The 19,561-nt window shown below is 42.2% G+C and overlaps 1 protein-coding gene across 4 annotated transcripts in view; it reads right to left on the bottom strand.

Moving 5' to 3' along the window:
* Positions 1-19,561, bottom strand: part of CADM2 (cell adhesion molecule 2) — a 679,737-nt gene that overhangs the window by 9,304 nt on the left and 650,872 nt on the right. For all 4 annotated transcript variants that reach the window (XM_084528767.1, XM_084528769.1, XM_084528768.1 and 1 more), the window contains one exon: positions 37-162. In XM_084528767.1, coding sequence (XP_084384893.1) covers positions 37-162 — 126 coding nt within the window. The remainder of the gene's footprint in view (positions 1-36; positions 163-19,561) is intronic.

The following is a 19,561-nucleotide window of genomic DNA, read 5'->3' as shown; positions in this document are numbered from 1 at the left end:
TCAAAAGGGACTGAAGTTCCACTAAATCTATCCTACCTTTATGTCTTGCCAGGTATCGACCAAGGAGAATTATAGAACATAGCGTTACAAAGACAACTACAGCCACTATTCCTCCTATAAGAGCATGGTCAGGTCCGGTCTGTCCAGCCAAAGCATTTGGATCTAGAGGGAGAAACAAAAACCAAAAGTGGTCCTATACAGACAAAAATGACAGGAAATTTCACAATACCAAGTTTTATACTGATCATCCTGAAAATAGGGCATTTCTCTGTTTAATATTCAGCATGGTTATTCCCATTTTTACTACCAGTATCTTATCAACAACATAGTGCTGCTTGTATTCCCAGATCGTTAAAACCCTGAGGATATCACAGTTACAAAAATATTACCTTCCTCTTCTTTGGCAGAGGTTATTAAATGGGAAAGGTTTTTGGTTTTGTCCTCGTCATTTTACAACTGAAAACCTGGCCACAGCTATTTATAGATGGAAAAACAAGGAGCTGAGAATTGGGGATCAGATAGCATCAGCAGAATAGTGTCTGCATGATACATAATTTATAGACTTGATTCTCAGTGGGGAACCCTTATATATTCTCTTCCTCTCATTCCTATCCTATGCACCAGAAATAAAAAGGCAGATAAAGTGCAGCCTTGCCAAGTTCCTCTGCACATGGCTGAGTCTGCATGAATTTGGTCAGATAAAGGTATCAGGCAACCTGAAAGATCATCATTCACTCTCAATCCTCAGTTTGAGAATTTACTGTGAATACTCTATTAATTCCCAAACTGAACAAGATGCAATATATACAACAGAGTACTAGCAGCTTCATTTTACTAACTCTGGGCAGGGTGCTACTGCAAATACTGTCAGATTCAAGCTTCTCTGCTGGTCATTTGTCTGTTCAGTTAGCTGGTGCTTTACAGAAGTTGCAAAAGGGCAATCATGGAGAAATGACACTACTTAGGGATGAGTAATTCTTTGGAGCTTTTGAACAATGAACCAGCAACCTTTGACTGTTGACTCATCTGAAATATGCAAAAGAAATAATAATAAAAAAAAATCAATCTAAGGTTCCTGCTAAGATTGCTGTTTTTGTGAAAATGCCACTGCTACAAAGTAATAGTAATTCTCTCAAAATGCTATTAGCATGTTCTCTATGTTGCCGTCAGTCTACACACACTGCTTCAAGGGCATTTCCCTCATAGGAACTATTTATATTCTACAAACAGTTTGCAAACAACTTCTTTGTTTTGCAAAAGAGAAAGGCAGGAAAAATATTTACACAGAAAAGAGGGCAACCCTGTAAAGATGATTAAATGGTCTCTGATAACATCTAGGAACTGCGATTTTGTGATACCATAACTACATTCTGCTGACCAGTATCACTGTATATAGATGAATTATATAGATGCATTATATAAGCATTATATAGATGAAATGAAAGAAGCATGCTTTTCCCTCCTTTTGCAAACTGTCAGGCAGACTGAAACTGCACTTTCAGGTTTGCTGGAACACAGAGCAGTGTGGTCCATGGTTATAGACACTGTTCTGCTCTTCACAGTCACTGAATCCATGAAACATGGCTTCTCCACTTATTGCTGGCTTCACAACTCCCAACTGTTTCTCTTCTGGCTGCTAAGAAGACTTTGGGGGGAAATGCCTACAGCAATTCTGCAGACATGACAGCAAACTTGTTAGGGGCCTCAAGAAAGCTAGAAACACTTCATAGCTGTACCTGCCTCCTCCTCTGTCCCTATGAGCCTCTTGGTATGATGCTACTGTCGGTTCACTATGCTGAGTATGGAGGATCAGTTCGAAAGGCCATCGGCTCTATTTTGGTGATCAAAAGTGACCCTGAGCTTCGTATGCCAGCAGCCTTGTGGAAAGAAACAAGAGGGCTGAAGTCTCATCACCCCAAAGCCACAGCTTGGAGCCATCCTTCCCCAAGCCTTGCAGAGGCTCTGCTTTCCATGGCGAGTAAGGAGGTGATCGCTCACTTAAGAAAATGGAAGGTGACGGCTTGCTGCAGAACTGTCAGCCTGCTAGAGCCATCTAGCAAATTCCTCCTTCTGTGGTGCCTGTGGCAAAGTTGCTGTAAACCTGCTCCCTGCGGCAATAAGGCAGCACAAATTTGGGCACTCAGGAGCAGCAACGTCCCCAGGTGCTGCATGCAAGCTGCAGGAGATGCTCTTTCTCAGCACCAGGCCAGGAACAATATGAACTTGTTTTCTCACTAATAGTCCTATATACTTGCTAATATACTAGCAGTAAAATTAATGAATTAAAGGAGGTATTTTGAGCGATAATATACTTCCTGATGCAGAGTATAATCCAAAGAAGGACTAGCACGGCACTTTATCTGGAGGCATTTTTTGAAAAGCTGAAGTATACAAGCTCAATACTCAGATTTACACATCTCTCTTCTGTGAGCTTTAATAAACATTACAGATAAAAATGCTCACAGTACACTGTGATGAATATGCCTCTGTGTTTTCTTCCTCAGGTGATTTCATATATATAGGACCTCACTCCTCCTCTGACATATGCAATTCAATGGACTACCTGAAGCTAGCATAAATATAAGGTTCCCCACATATAAATGAAGGTTAATGACATTCTACTGTTTCTGTTGGTTGACATTTTTAACTTTAAAATTAATTTTACCTTTTAATTGGAATGCAAAGGTAGTGTTGTATTTCTGGTAAAATCTCTTAACATTGGTATGAAAGAAAGATTATATTGATAAATACTGTCACACAAGTTTGTCCACAAATACATCTTTTTTCCAGTATTACCACTGAAAAAAATATCATTTATTTAAAAAAAAAATAATGATAAAACAGATGGAAGGAAAGGAAATAAAGAAAGATCCGCAAAAGTGTCCAACATTTTCTTGAGAAACAAGCATTCTTTCATAGCAAAATGAAAATCTGCACAACATAAACAATACTATAAACAGAAAGAGCTCCTCATAGAAATATTATCCTCATAGAAACATAATGTTAACATTAAATATAAATATGCCCTACATTATGCATACAGAGTAATGCACTATACATTTGCCATTCATGAAATGACCTAAGCCCCATGAGTGAATTATAGATCTGGGACTATCTACCATCTCATAAATAATTACTATGTCAAAAAGTGCCTGAATGGTATCTGAAAGGTACAGCAGTTTAGAAAATATGTCATTTTGTATTTTAGGTATTTATATAGTGAAGAAATACAATTATCCAAGTATTCTGGGCATTTTCATTACCAACTCCCACTGGAGTTGGTGAAAGTGTTAAGTATGTATTTGGGTGCTGACCACTGCAAAGTTTGCTTTACAAAAACAAAAACAAAAACAATTATTTTTATTATTTTTAGATTATCATTATAAGCTTCATGAGCTTTACCATGTAAATCTTAGCCTGCCACATATATGTATCTAGTAAATGAAATCTTAATTATGCAATAAAAGCTTATAATTCAGCTGTTTCCAGGAAAAACAACAAATCAGTCTGTTCCTTTTAAAAATATAGACTGTTTATTACTGCATGAGCACAGGAAGCAACAATACTCATGGACTGAGACAATGAACTTCAAATTTCTTATCAGATCTTCAAAGATCTTTTTTTTTTTTTCCTCTCTTTTGTTTTGTTTTTCAATTATTGAAGAGATTAAGAAAATTTTGTAGTAGAAAATGACAGAAAAGCTCATAACTATTTTTGTTTGTTTGTTTGTTTGTTTGTTTGTTTCTGTCCTAAACGTAGGAAGTACCTTCATAATACTGATTGCTTATATTGTGAAATTCCATCTGTTTTCAGCTTCTAGGATTTAATGTTTGTTCACAGATTTACAGAGATATATTTAAAATTTAAATATATCTCTGTAAAGAGATATATTTCTCTTTACAGAGAAAGAGAACGCGTCTGCCCCGAGGCGATCGGCTCCGGGGCAGACGCGTTCTGCAGCGGAGCGGGGGATCGGGCCAGGCAGGGCTAATTTTGTCCGGCATCGAGCCTACTTGAGGGAGCCGCCAGGACCCGGCAGCCCTCGTGAGGGAGGTTGACGAGGCGTAGGCGGAGCCAGCAGCGCCCCCTCCCCAGCCCTTCAAAAGCAGCCCCTAGGGAGCGCGGCGACCAGGGCGGGCAAACAGGGCGTGGCGCGTCAGAGGGAGTGGCGCGGCAGTTAGCGCGGCAGTTCGCACAGGCAGGGCAGAGCGCTCCCCCTACACACAAACAACACCTCGTTAACAACAGCCGTAACTAGGCGATAATGGTCGCCACCAGGCACGGCGCGCTCTCCAGAAAGTCGGTACACACGCAGACCGACTACCCGTTAAAAAATGCCGCAGTTCAGGTCACCGGATGCAAGGAGTGTCTGAGCCTGTTGCTGCCATCGGCGGGAGGCAGAGAAACTGCGTGCGTGAGGTGCGAGCAGGTGGATGACCTGGTCCGCATGGTGGCGGAGCTCAAGGAGGAGGTGGAGAGGTTGAGGGCCATCAGGGAGTGTGAGCGGGAGATAGACTTCTGGAGTAACTCCCTGCAGGGCCTCAAGGGGAGGTGCCGAGGTGAGACTCCCCAAATGGGGGCGGACCCCCTGCCCTGTCCCCGTCGGGCAGAGGGAGGGGATCTGGGAGCTGAGGAGGAATGGAAACAGGTCCCTGCTCGACATCGCAGGCGATGCTCTCCCCTTCCGGCCCCACCTTCCCAGGTGCCCTTACACAACAGGTTTGAGGCCCTAGAGATTGAGAGGCCGGTGTGTGAGGAAGAGGTAGCAAATGTTCCCAGGAGGATGCCTGGAGCGAGGAGGTCGACTCCGCGCCTCAGGACTGCCTCCACCAAAAAAGACAGGAGGGTTATTGTTGTTGGTGACTCGATTCTTAGGGGAACAGAGGGCCCTATTTGTCGGCCGGACCCTACCCGTAGGGAAGTCTGCTGTCTCCCTGGGGCCAGGGTCAGGGACGTTGCCAGGAAGCTTCCTAACCTGGTACGCCCCTCTGACTATTACCCCCTTTTGATAGTCCAGGCGGGCAGTGATAACATCGAAGAGAGAAGCCTCAAGGCTATCAAAAGGGACTTTAGGGGGCTGGGTCGGTTAGTGGATGGAGCGGGAGTGCAGGTGGTGTTTTCGTCCATCCCTATGGTGGCAGGGAGGAGTTCAGAGAGGACACGGAAAGCCCACCTGTTAAACACGTGGCTCCGGGGCTGGTGCCAACGCAGAAATCTTGGGTTTTTTGATCATGGGGCACTTTACTTTACCAAGTTAGGTGCGTGTGTCGATCTGCTTGAGGGTAGGAAAGCTCTGCAGGAGGATCTGGATAGGCTGGACCGATGGGCTGAGGTCAACTGCATGAAGTTTAACAAGGCCAAGTGCCGGGTCCTGCACCTGGGGCGCAATAACCCCAAGCAGAGCTACAGGCTGGGAGAGGAATGGTTGGAAAGCTGCCAGGCAGAGAAGGACCTGGGAGTGATGGTGGACAGTCGGCTGAATATGAGCCAGCAGTGTGCTCAGGTGGCCAAGAAGGCCAACGGCATCCTGGCTTGTATTAGGAACAGCGTGACCAGCAGGGCTAGGGAGGTGATCGTCCCCCTGTACTCAGCTCTGGTGAGGCCGCACCTCGAGTACTGTGTTCAGTTTTGGGCCCCTCGCTACAAGAAGGACATCGAGGTGCTTGAGCGGGTGCAGAGAAGGGCGACGAAGCTGGTGAGGGGCCTGGAGAACAAGTCCTACGAGGAGCGGCTGAGGGAGCTGGGCTTGTTCAGCCTGGAGAAGAGGAGGCTCAGGGGTGACCTTATTGCTCTTTACAGATACCTTAAAGGAGGCTGTAGAGAGGTGGGGGTTGGCCTGTTCTCCCACGTGCCTGGTGACAGGACGAGGGGGAATGGGCTTAAGTTGAGCCAGGGGAGTTTTAGGTTAGATGTTAGGAAGAACTTCTTTACAGAAAGGGTTGTGAGGCATTGGAACAGGCTGCCCAGGGAAGTGGTGGAGTCACCATCCCTGGAAGTCTTCAAAAGACGCTTAGATGTAGAGCTTAGGGATATGGTTTAGTGGAGGGCTGTTAGCGTTAGGTTGGAGGTTGGACTCGATGACCTTGAGGTCTCTTCCAACCTAGAAAATTCTGTGATACTCAGCACCTGGCCTGATGGCCGCAGACGGGTCCCTATCTTTTAGGGGAAAAAGGATCCTGGGCCAGGAACTGGCAGGGCTCATTGAGAGGGCTTTAAACTAGGTAGGAAGGGGGATGGGGCTGAGGCTAGGATTGTTGGGACTGTGCCAGGGGGAACAATGGCAAGGCCGGAGGATAAGGCAATGGCCCAGCTGAAGTGCATCTACACCAATGCACGCAGCATGGGTAACAAACAGGAGGAGCTGGAAGCCATCGTGCGGCAGGCAGGCTACGACTTGGTTGCCATCACGGAGACGTGGTGGGACCAGTCTCATGACTGGAGTGCTGCAATGCCTGGCTATAAGCTCTATAGAAGGGACAGGCAGCATAGAAGGGGTGGTGGTGTGGCTCTCTATATTAGAGAGTCTTTCGAGGTTGTAGAACTCGAGGTTGGGAATGACAAGGTCGAGTCCCTTTGGGTTAGGATCGGCAGGGACAACAAGGCTAGTGTCCTGGTCGGGGTCTGCTATAGACCGCCGAACCAGGATGAGGAGACGGATGAGGAATTCTACAGGCAGCTGACAGAGGTTGCAAAATCATCAGCTCTTGTACTCGTGGGGGACTTCAACTTCCCTGACATATCCTGGAAGTACAACACAGCCCTGAGAAAGCAGTCTAGGAGGTTTCTGGAGAGCGTGGAAGATAGCTTCCTGACGCAGCTGGTTAGTGAGCCTACCAGGGGAGGTGCCCCGCTAGACCTTCTCTTCACAAACAGAGAAGGACTGGTGGAGGACGTGATCGTCGGGAGCTGTCTCAGGCAGAGTGACCACGCAATGGTGGAGTTCACTATTCTTGGCGAGGCCAGGAAGGGGACCAGTAAAACCGCTGTATTGGACTTTCGGAGGGCTGACTTTGAGCTGCTCATGACACTGGTTGGTGGAGTCCCTTGGGAGGCGGTTCTGAAGGGCAGAGGGGTCCAGGAAGGCTGGGCGCTCTTCAAGAGGGAAGTCTTAATGGCGCAGGAACGGTCTGTTCCCACGTGCCCAAAGACGAGCTGGCGGGGAAGAAGACCGGCCTGGCTCAAGAGAGAATTGTGGCTTGATCTTAGGAGGAAAAAGAGGGTTTATAAGCTTTGGAAAAGTGGGCAGGCCACTAAGGAGGACTTTAAAGAAGTAGCGAGGCTGTGCAGGGACAAAATTAGGAAGGCCAAAGCTCATCTGGAGCTCAATCTGGCTACTGCCGTTAAAGATAACAAAAAACGTTTCTATAAATAGATCAACACAAAAAGGAGGACTAAGGAGAATCTCCATCCTTTACTGGATGCGGGGGGAAACTTAGTTACAAGAGATGAGGAAAAGGCGGAGGTGCTCAATGCCTTCTTTGCCTCAGTCTTTAGCGGCAATACCGGATGTTCTCTGGATACCCAGTACCCTGAGCTGGTGGAAGGGGATGGGGAGCAGGATGTGGCCCTCATTATCCATGAAGAACTGGTTGGTGACCTACTACGGCACTTAGATGTGCACAAGTCGATGGGGCCAGATGGGATCCACCCAAGGGTACTGAGGGAACTGGCAGAGGAGCTGGCCAAGCCGCTGTCCATCATTTATCAACAGTCCTGGCTATCGGGGGAGGTCCCAATCGACTGGCGGCTAGCAAACGTGACGCCCATCTACAAGAAGGGCCGGAGGGCAGACCCAGGAAACTACAGGCCTGTCAGTTTGACCTCAGTGCCAGGAAAGCTCATGGAGCAGATCCTCCTGAGAGTCATCATGCAGCACTTGAAGGGGAAGCAGGCGATCAGGCCCAGTCAGCATGGCTTTATGAAAGGCAGGTCATGCTTGACGAACCTGATCTCCTTCTATGACAGAGTGACGCGCTGGGTGGATGAGGGAAAGGCTGTGGATGTGGTCTACCTTGACTTCAGCAAGGCTTTTGACACCGTCTCCCACAGCATTCTCCTCAAGAAACTGGCTGCTCTTGGCTTGGACTGGCGCACGCTTCGTTGGGTTAGAAACTGGCTGGATAGCCGGGCCCAAAGAGTCGTGGTGAATGGAGCCAAGTCCAGTTGGAGGCCAGTCACTAGTGGCGTCCCCCAGGGCTCGGTGCTGGGGCCGGTCCTCTTTAATATCTTCATCGATGATCTGGACGAGGGCATCGAGTGCACCCTCAGTAAGTTCGCAGATGACACCAAGTTAGGTGCGTGTGTCGATCTGCTTGAGGGTAGGAAAGCTCTGCAGGAGGATCTGGATAGGCTGGACCGATGGGCTGAGGTCAACTGCATGAAGTTTAACAAGGCCAAGTGCCGGGTCCTGCACCTGGGGCGCAATAACCCCAAGCAGAGCTACAGGCTGGGAGAGGAATGGTTGGAAAGCTGCCAGGCAGAGAAGGACCTGGGAGTGATGGTGGACAGTCGGCTGAATATGAGCCAGCAGTGTGCTCAGGTGGCCAAGAAGGCCAACGGCATCCTGGCTTGTATTAGGAACAGCGTGACCAGCAGGGCTAGGGAGGTGATCGTCCCCCTGTACTCAGCTCTGGTGAGGCCGCACCTCGAGTACTGTGTTCAGTTTTGGGCCCCTCGCTACAAGAAGGACATCGAGGTGCTTGAGCGGGTGCAGAGAAGGGCGACGAAGCTGGTGAGGGGCCTGGAGAACAAGTCCTACGAGGAGCGGCTGAGGGAGCTGGGCTTGTTCAGCCTGGAGAAGAGGAGGCTCAGGGGTGACCTTATTGCTCTTTACAGATACCTTAAAGGAGGCTGTAGAGAGGTGGGGGTTGGCCTGTTCTCCCACGTGCCTGGTGACAGGACGAGGGGGAATGGGCTTAAGTTGAGCCAGGGGAGTTTTAGGTTAGATGTTAGGAAGAACTTCTTTACAGAAAGGGTTGTGAGGCATTGGAACAGGCTGCCCAGGGAAGTGGTGGAGTCACCATCCCTGGAAGTCTTCAAAAGACGCTTAGATGTAGAGCTTAGGGATATGGTTTAGTGGAGGGCTGTTAGCGTTAGGTTGGAGGTTGGACTCGATGACCTTGAGGTCTCTTCCAACCTAGAAAATTCTGTGATTCTGTGATTCTGTGAAAATGAGTAAGAGAAAAATAATGGATTGTTCATTAAGGAGTAAAACATCAGATAAACCTTACACCTATTAAGTAAGTAGATAAGTGCATTTTGTGACCTGATGACTAAGTTTCAGTGTAAAATATTTTTATGTGATTTCACACATTAGTTAAGCAGAGAAATGCTGAAACATTTTTTCATGCTTTTGCATAAAGTATATGGTAATTATTCATCTAATTTCATTTTCTTCCTGCATAAGTTTCCTTCTTATTTATGCATAGTTGACTTAACTGGGCAGGCTGCAGGAAAGGGTCAGATAACCTTTTCCCGAGCCATGGGAGAACAGGCACATCTGTGAATGCTGAAATAGTTGCTGATTTAGGGGGCTATGCTCAAGTAGTCCCCTTTACTGTAAAACTTTATTTTTGCGTATTTTTGGCACTGGTGTTAAACTAGAACAGTTACACAAAAATCACTTTGAATACGACATACCTAGTTTTGAGGGATCCAAAATAATTATTTAAACTGACCATTTACTACTAAAATAAAAATCAGAAATAAAGGCCCTAATTTGCTCTGGAGCTTAAACAGCATTCACAAAATGAAGTCATATTAAGCAGACATATTATTTGTAAATTATTGTTCCTTAAGGCTGGAAAAAAGAACAGAAATGTCCCATTTCTCAGACAAGTGCTGAAACCAGCAGACTACAGTTAGTTTTACTAATTTCTTGAACAATCCATTACTCAGGCAAAAGAGAACTGTTCCATCAAGAGATCCTAGGGAATCTAGGAGCACGTCACAATTATGGCAGCAAAATCTCTTCAAGTGACTCCTTCTTTCCCCAGATTCAGGGGCTTATTATCACTTTGCCAACTCTTCATGCTTTAGACAAAGCCATTGTTTGAAGGGCCTGGCTCAAAATCAGATCAGTAAAGCAGTGTGTATTTAGGGGTGGAGACATCCTAAAAGCACTCCCACCCCACCCCCCCCCCCCAAAAAAAAAAAAAAAAAAAAAAAAAAAGGCAAAAGCTCTGCCCTACTTGACGAGCTGGTAAATTGCTGTAGATAAGGGCAGGGTGAGAATGTGTGGTGGAAGCCAATGAATATTTTGAAGTACCTAAGTGGCAGGACAATATAATGCAAAAACAAGCAAGTAATGGACAGGGAACTCTGCCTCTTCCATTTTTGGGTTCTCTGAAGCTCACCACTAAATATAAGTTAAATTAGAAATATTATATTAGAAATATCCCCCATTTATCTGCATTTCAGCTTGGTTTCCTAAGGAGAGAGCGCTCGTGTGATCATGCTCTTTCACTCTCTTCAAATTACTTACTTAAAAACCATGGATCAATTACAACTAATTTTAAGAGACAGTATAGATCTCAAGATCATTGTTTTCCTGTAACTGTCCTGAAAAGACTGCTGCAGGAGCTCAAACCTCATCAGATATCAGAGAACATACAGGAAGGAAAAACCCGAATAGAGACAAAAGCTTCATCCAAAATCTGTGCCCAAGAATCATTTTTTCAATAAAGGTTTCTCTCCATTGTGAGTTTTTTGGTGTCTAATAAGGCACAGATACCTTTTGAAGCTTTTCACTTGTTTAGGAGCTATTTGTAACATCTCAGCCCTTCCCACATCACCTTTTTCTCCTTCCCTCTCTACCTACCCTCCCTACTTCTATTCCTTCTTCTCTCATAATGGGTCAGCTCACACTGTAGCATTTGGACAACTCAGTTTAAAGTCAGTCAACCATGAGGCATGATCCCATTGGAAACTAGAGATAATTTCTTGCAGCAGCCTATAGAATAAACTTGCATTTTTAAAATGTAATTAGGCTAATATCATTCACCAGTTTCAACCATAGGGCTGCATAATTTTTTTATTGTTCCATACATGTAAGCTTTGGGGAAAACAAGTAAGTAAATACATACATAATTCCTCAATGCTTAGTCTAACTTGATCAGGGAAAAAAAAAAAAAAAAAAAAAAAAAAGACCAAGATAGGAATTTACTCACAAATATGGATAAGAGATAGAACTGGACTGACAGTTGACAAGGTATTTGATTTAGAAATAGTGGCAGTGGTGCTGTCTGTGATAAATGCTGGTGAGTAGATTTTACCCATTTTAGCATCTTAATTTGGGTACCACACAGTTCAATTTCCCTTGCCTGGCCTGGAGTGCTGAAACAGGTATTTTTAATCTCATTTTGTAATATGCCACTAACCACTACAATACATATACTTGAAACTTGTGAAAGTATTGTTAAGGGGGAAAAGAAAGTTTCTAAACCTTCATTTAAATTGCAAAGAGTAGCTGCCCAAGGGGGCTGGTTGTGAAATTTCTTGAAAATGTGTTTTGTTATTAACCAATTCTGAACTTAAAATATGTGACAGCCTTCTTTTTCCTTCAGTGCCTGAAGCAAAGAAGAACAAAACAGTGTGCTAATATACAGCATATATAAACTGCTATTTTAATAGGAGGACATCATCAACCATAGAGAAGACATGCAGAAAAAAAAAAAGTTTACTTGTAAACTTTCAAAAGAATTTACAGCCTTTTCTTCCCACACATTACTGCAGTAGCATATTTGGCACATTTTGCCTCTGAGTGTTTTTTTGTTGTTGTTTTTTTTTTTTTTTTTTTTCAAAGTATTGAATTATATATACATTCCTATTAAGAAGAGCCCACATCCCAGAAGGATAAAAGTCCCACACTAATGTTTCAGCAGCTGAATCTACATCTCCTTTTGAGAGTTCATGTTCTCATGAATCTAAGATTTCTTTCAGTGGAAATAAAAAGAGCAAGGTTTTCTTGGCTGTATCTGTAAAGAAGGGGCCCTTATCCAAGGTAAATACAAACATGACCCACATCTATTACTTTGCAAATATGTGTTGTTTTGTTTGTTTGTTTGTATATTTGTTTTTGCAATGTAATGCTAATAAGAGAGTTGTATATCTACACTGGTTAAGACATGAAAAGTTTAATGATATTTTTCAGGGTCCTCAGAGCCTTGTTCCAGATTTTGTGTCTTGTATTTTGCTTCACTGACACAGTTTTTATTTTTTTTTTTTTTCCTTAGTGTTTCTTTAAAAGCTCCAGTTTCCTGAAGGGAACAGTTCCTCCAATTACAGCACATAGCAGAATTCTCTTATTGACATGTCCTGGTTTCAGTTAGAACAGAATTAATTTTCTTCCTAGTAGCTGGTGGAATGCTGTGTTTTGGCTTAGGATGAGAAGAGTGCTGATAACACCCCGATGTTTTAATTGTTGCAGAGCAGTGCTTATACCAAGCCAAGGACACCTCAGACTTTTGCTCTGTCCTGCCAACAGGCAGGCTGGGGGTACAGTAAGAGCTGGGAGGGGACAGACCCAGGACAGGTGACCCGAACTAGCCAAAGGGGTATTCCATACCATCTGACGTCATGCTAAACAATATATAGGGGTGGCTAGCCGGGGGGGGAGGGGCCGGACTGCTCGGGGTTAAGCTGGGCATCGGTCAGCGGGTGGTGAGCAATTGCATTGTGCATCACTTGTTTGTACATATTATTAGTAGTAGTACTATTATCATCATTGTATTATTATTATTATTATTATTATTATTTTCCTGTCTTATTAAACTGTCTTTATCTCAACTCACGAGCTTCACTTTCCATTTCTCTCCCCCGTCCCAGAGAGGGAGGGGGGAGGGTGAGCGAACGGCTGCGTGGTGTTTAGCTGCCAGCCGGGTTAAACCACGACATGACAACATGGTATTTTTGTCCTTCAATAAACTCATTAATTGCTTCAGACTTTGTCTTAATGAAAAAAACAAACAAACAAACAAACAAACAAACAAAAAAAACAACAAAAAAAAAAACAACGCATTATGAAGAAAATACGCATATTGAAGTTTGGAAACTGCAGTCTATCAGTTACTTAAAAAAAAAAAAAAAGAGACAGAGAAAGAAAGTGCCAACCCTACTTAGAAAGTCAAAGATGCATGACTTCCTATTTTTTGAGAAAATTGCATTTTGTGTCATCTTTCCCCTGATGACTTTCCATCAATAAATACAGGAGGACACCCCCCCTACTCTTTTCTGTTTTCTTCATCAACAAAAAAGGACAGGCACCAGCTGGAGTAGGTGTGTGTATGTGCACAACTCCTTCTCCTGTCATCAGAAGTTAATTATCTATATAAATAATGAACCATTCTCTAATTAACACAGAGACAAGAGGTGCCAATGAACTTTACTGCTCTCTCCTTGTAGTACCTTAACAGTTGTGGCCTTTGGTCACTGCCTACAGATTTAAGTCTGCTAGGCAAAACATGCAGATGCCTGTGTGGGAAGGGGTGTGTCGAGTGGGTGCTCATCAGAGCGTTCTGACACAGGCACCTTTTGCTGCTGCAGGGCTGGGTCCAGGGTCTCTCCTGGTCTCTTCTACTCTTAGCTTTCACTGACCATGAGAAGCAACACATTGTCACAACTACTCATCACTAACTATGGAGAGGTTATTAAAAGATAATCAAAGCATTTAAGAATTTAATTCTGCTAACCTTGAGGAAGTCCCAGGAGCTCAAGCTTACTAGAAAGCAGCATAAAGGTTTCCAAGGTGACTTTTTTGCCATCTTGATTTATGCTGTCTTTTATACAAACTCCATCACAGATTGATTCTCAGGGCCAACCAGTACCAGTGTACAGCTCAAATAATACACACTAGCCCAAAAAAGCAATGCAAGGAAGATATGCTTTCAGTCGAGGAATGATACTAAACAAATGGAGAAGTTCATTAAAATGCAGGTAGAGACAAAGCTGTTCCTGCTGGCAGAAGCTGGAGAGCAGAAGACTTTCTCACCAGTAAGGCAGAGAAACAGACAAAGTTAGCAGTGAACATTCATGGTTGTATAAGGATCAGAGGCATGAGCGGATTCACAGTTGCACAAGGTACATTGTACTGAATCTGTTCATGAGTTTTAAAAACAAGAAGGGCAGCTTCAATTTAATTGAAGTACAGCTCTAATTAAAACTTACTCTGTGGTGGAAGAAAGCCTATTGTTCAAATGAAATCTTTATGCTTGTCATACTAATTTTTCCTTACCAAATCAGATTAGAATAATTATAAGCCTATAACGACATCAAAACACCCCAGTAAACCAGCCACTTACAGCCAGAATCTGACACCTTACTCATGCTGAAGAGCAATTTAATCTGTCGTGGGACTACTCAGTATGAGTAATTGTAACAGAATTTCCTCTTTGGCAGTTAATAGCATATTTTATCTGTCAATATCTCTCTAGAAGATCAGCCTTTCTCTAAAAGATTATACTTGCGGTTAGGGTAACTGATCCAAAGGAGGCTGTTGACTGACCCAGCTCATCTCAGAAACTTAGATGTGAGAGACATTAGCAGAGACAGTCTCTTGTAATGCACAGAGTAACAGAAAAGACGAGTAAATTATTGATAGGAAGGCAAGTATTCCTGTTAACATTTAAGGCATCTGTTATAGCCATTTTAATTAGGGCATAAAATCCTATGTAAATTCTTTGGGACAATGGCAATATCCATTAGTGAAGTTTCCGTCCAAGATAAAAGCATACCTGGAATTTGTCTGAATTTTTGCCTGTGGTTTAATTGAATGTTATCCATTCTTTATGACAACTCTGTACTAATGGAAACAACAATATTTTCCTCATTTAATAATGACATGCTTGATGGAATTCAATATCTTAACCAAATTCTCCACTGGGAACATTAAGACTTTGTTGTTTTCAGATGCCTTAAAGTTAAATACCATCCAGCTATTAGTAAGAGACTGTTTGCTCTTACTATCATTGATCGGTAATGGATTTGCTGCAAATAAGGTCGATCATTGTTTTCCTAAAGGCTTTCTGTATTCATAAAAAGATAAAGCTATGCAGTTTGGGGTTTATGGGCGTATTTTTTGGAACTCAGCAACACGCATTCATTTCTAGCAGCATTCGTGATCTCAGTTGTCAGCACTGCTAGCTGCAATACATCCGGATTCTACCACGAGGGTCACATCCACACTAGTTTGCATCTGACAGATTCATTTCCTACCTTCTCTTGAGACAGCCACAAGGACTGAAAAAATCAGAGGTCCAATGTAATTACTATGTATATTTCAGATTAAATAAATGCGATAAAAGCCTCCATCTGGCTGTTGATCAAACGTGCAAAGGCAGGCTGATTTTCAGTGACATATTACAATATGTCTCTTGTAACAGTCCCAAATGCCATCCTGTAAATTACTTACATTTGGGATTACTTGACTACGGCAGACAGAAATATTACTCACTGCTTAAGTGCTGCCTGTTGGGAGCATGGGAGACGTGGGCTAATCTTAAAGTTGTTAAGCAAGGCATTAAGAAATAATGGGGCCATGTTTTTTTTACTAAATGGCAATTGTGCTCACACTATTTGAAGATGGCAAACCCAATTTAATCATAGCCTGAATTATGTTCCTGATGTTGAAAAGCTGTAAAAGGTCTGCAGCTGGGGAAATAAGTGTAAGCGGTGTGCTGAAACAGTTCTTGAGAAGAACTCAAAAAAAAACAAAACAAAACAAAACAAAACAAAACAAAACAAAAAAAAAACATCCTACAAAATATGTCAATAGCTTCAAACTATATGCCATCTGCTAACAAAATGTAAGCCTCTTCCTAGAGAGAAACTCTGAGATTCAGGGCCTTTCGATAAAGAAAAACCCCAAGCAGGTATCCAACAAAGAAACAGAAATTCCAGTGGAAAACCAGAAAATGACACTGCCATTTCTCCAATTAGTGTGCACATCTCCTTGCAGTTGTACTTGCAATATGTGTAAAACAGTAATTCACCACATTACTGGAGGCCTTTTAAAGAGCTTATGAAAGAAAGGCTGGAAAAAAAATGGGGGGATATTCATAGATCAACTACTTGTGGTAATTCTTTCTTATGACTTATAGCTCCTTGAGGTTTACAACTCTTAGAAAAACAACAAAATTAATTCTAAATCAAAAATACAACTGCTTAATTTAAAAGATAAAACTCCTCTCCTGGCCAAACAATGGATATTTATTGTCTACAAGATTATATTTGTCCTTGTTGAACATCCATTTTGCCCACTAGGTGTACCAGGACACTGTGGAAATCAAGGCACTGTCTAAGGAGAGCTTTGGCCCTCCAAATCCTTGTTGTAAAGCCCAGAACTCCCTTGTTTCTCTACAGGTCTTGAAAGGAAAGTTAAAACTGATTTCCTTCTAGTCACAGATCTGGAAAAAAATGCTTGGAAGCATTCATGACATTTTTGACTCTAAAAATATTCTTTTTATCTCTCATTTGGTGACTCCAAGAAATAACTTTCCCTTCCTTCCCCTGTTTAATTCTCATTCTATTTTAATTGCACGAGGGATTCCATATAGTTTTTTCACCCTGAATTGCCTTATTAGCCCAACACTCAGCATCCAATCTTAACTGAAGTGGTTCATAAATTACACTTCCTCTTAAAAGGTCTTAAAAACTTTGTTCTTTCTCTAGGAAAGCAGAGACACAAAATGTGAAAGAAAAAAAGAAGGTTCCAAACAAAGCAGGAACTAGCACAACTCTCCCGAAGGCCACTACTGAGCAGCTTTTCATTGTGTAGTTTCTTCTTCCCTTCCTTCCTTCTTTCCTAGTCTGTTCCCTTCACATTACAGCTATGTAAGGGACATGATGTTTCTCTCTGAAGTATTCTATGAGCTTAAACTCATTAAAAATAAAGATGATGTACTCCTAAAAATGTGATTCTTCTCATTATAACCCTCTATGCAATGTAGTCAGCACAATGTTAGTTGCAACCATCTCGCTAACACCTGTGACAATCTCATTCTTGAAATGAAACCAGTAGATAATACATACAGCTGAAAAACAGGGATTCGTTCTAAAAGGCTAAGCTTATTAAACAAAATGTGGATATTTCAAGTTTTCCAATGCTATATATCCTTGATTCAGTAAAGCAAGTAAGTATGGAATAAACAGGACTTTAAGCATAGTTAAGTACTTTAGTTCAGTTGGAACTGGAGTGTCAGATCCTAGCTTCAGTTTACGAGACACCAACTACCTCAAGACTACCTACGAGACACAAACTAAAAGAGGAGCTTTGGACTGCTTTAGCAGTGAAAAACAGTGTCTCTGGCCCAACTTAAAAAACTTTAGGTATAAACCCTTTAAACTTAAGCATAAAACTGTAAGTATAAGGACTCTAAAACTTCAGCAAGCTGCTCCTATTCCTACAGAGGTGAAATTCACAAATTCAGAGCCCGTCACGACAGCTTCTCTCTGCCACCAGGATGGCTGAGTCTGGCACCGTCAGCCTGTGGTGCTGGGCAGCCCATAACCAGAGAAACCCCCTGGCTGGCAGCAGCCTCTCATCAAAAACCCTACTCTTGCCACCTGGGCCAAGGAGGCAGCATGTGGCCTTTTCCTGCAAAATCTATTTTGGTACCTTAGGTGAAATGGTTTTCTTTGTTTTTATTTATTTATTTATTTATTTGAAATGTTTTGCAAGCCAGCAAAATCATAACATGTTATACTTGCCCTGCCTAGTGATGACATAGTCTGCTCACAACCACACAATGCCTGCAAGCTGGTGAGCTGTCCCTCCAGAACTGAGTGCATCACCTGCTCGTGATGCACCTTGAAATGAAAGTTAGTTTTCCAGAGATAATTATGAAAAATGCTGGTTTAAATCTTTTCCATGCAACAAAAAATTTGCATGAGTTTTGACAACGTGTTTTCTTTAGCTGTGCCTCAGTTCCCCTAAAATAACTTGAGCAACTAATTACTTTGACTCATAGAATGACTCACAGAACAAAGAATGATTCTGAGATACTGCAGTAGTAGCTATAAGGCAGGTACTTAACCTATTCTTACAAGTGATATCCAATATAAGAGTTATATTGAGATATCTGAAATGGATTCTTGTGATTTTAATTTTTGCTAAGCTTTTGTTGGATATATTTTTATCTCAGGATAAAAGGAAACTGAGCATCTATTGTTATATGTTTCCATAATGAAGAAATTAATAGCTGTCTTTTTTGTCTTTTTTTTTTTTTTTTTAATCTCAGAGATGAGACTGAACAAGATAACCTTAGGCAGTTACACTACAATATGTAATTCACACCAGGTAACTGATATAGATAAAAATAAGTAGAAATATGGGAATAAGCCAGAAACAGGATGAATCAACTTCCAGATTATGGTAACAAACAGAAAAGTATTAGAAATGTTAAATGCTGTTAAACAGACATGAAGCCTTCAGTTCACAAATAACCTTGAATTTAAGAGGAAAAATTGTTCCATTTTAATATTAGAATCATTGAAGATGTAGGTCAGCTGCTACGAGAACATTGTAGGGAATTAATGTCTAGAAAAATGAACAGCTACAGTCCCCTGGCTTCAGTTTTCTTTTTCATGCCAATAATGTCTACTGTCACATCAGTGCTAATAATTTATGCAGTATAGTAAAACTTAAAAAATTATGATTAAAACTTCTTGATATTTAGTTAGACTAACTTCCTAAAATCTCAGGGAACATATTATAAAGGTTAGTTCCTTTACCTTTATGCTAATTAAATACAACTATACAGTTTGTAACTTTAAAATTAAAGGAAGCAAGTAAATATGTATGTTAAGGTTTCAATAAATGGTATTACAAGCTAATTCTACCATTTTTGTGATAACTGAGCAACAGAAGCTATCACAACAATCACAACAAAAAAGCCACACAATGCCACTGTTTTAAAATTGTGTACGTGCACACAGTTGTTCAAATACACAAACATGTTAGATATTTCATAGAATATCCCAAGTTGGAAGGGACCCACAAGGATGATTTCAAAGGACATTTGTGCCTTTCATTGCCAGTAAAAGTGATTAAATCTTCATGGTGCTATAAACTTAGATTTTTTCAAAAATTACCAAGGCTGCTTCTGCAAATATAAAACATACTATCATTTATTTTGCACATGTCAAACATAACAATCATGGTGAATAATACACAAAAATAAAGAGAGCACGAAATTCAGACTCTGCAAAGGTAAGCTAGTTAGCAGTGGCTGTTTCCACTTAAGGACAGTAAGCGTCACCATGGCCATTGGCATGGCCACTGGAGTGCACAAAGTATGAGTGACATTTGTTCAGTCGTATGCAGAGAAAGCTAAAGGAGAAAATATTATCAAATACTACTAAAATGTTATCAAATACTATCACCTGGGAAGGAGGAAAGAAGATTGAGCCAGACTCTTACTGGAGGTGTGCAGAGAAGAGAGGCAATGGACACAATCTGGAACATAGGAAATTCCAACTAGATATTAAGAAATTTCTTTCATCACAAGGATGGTCACACACTGGGGCGGGTCACCCAGAGAAGCTCTGTGTTCTCCCACCCTGAACA

This window comes from Aythya ferina, assembly GCF_964211825.1.
Source record: "Aythya ferina genome assembly, chromosome: 1".
Classification (NCBI taxonomy): Eukaryota; Metazoa; Chordata; class Aves; order Anseriformes; family Anatidae; genus Aythya; species Aythya ferina.
The sequence above is the reverse complement of the archived record's forward strand: the minus strand, read 5'-3'. Positions and strand labels throughout refer to the sequence as shown.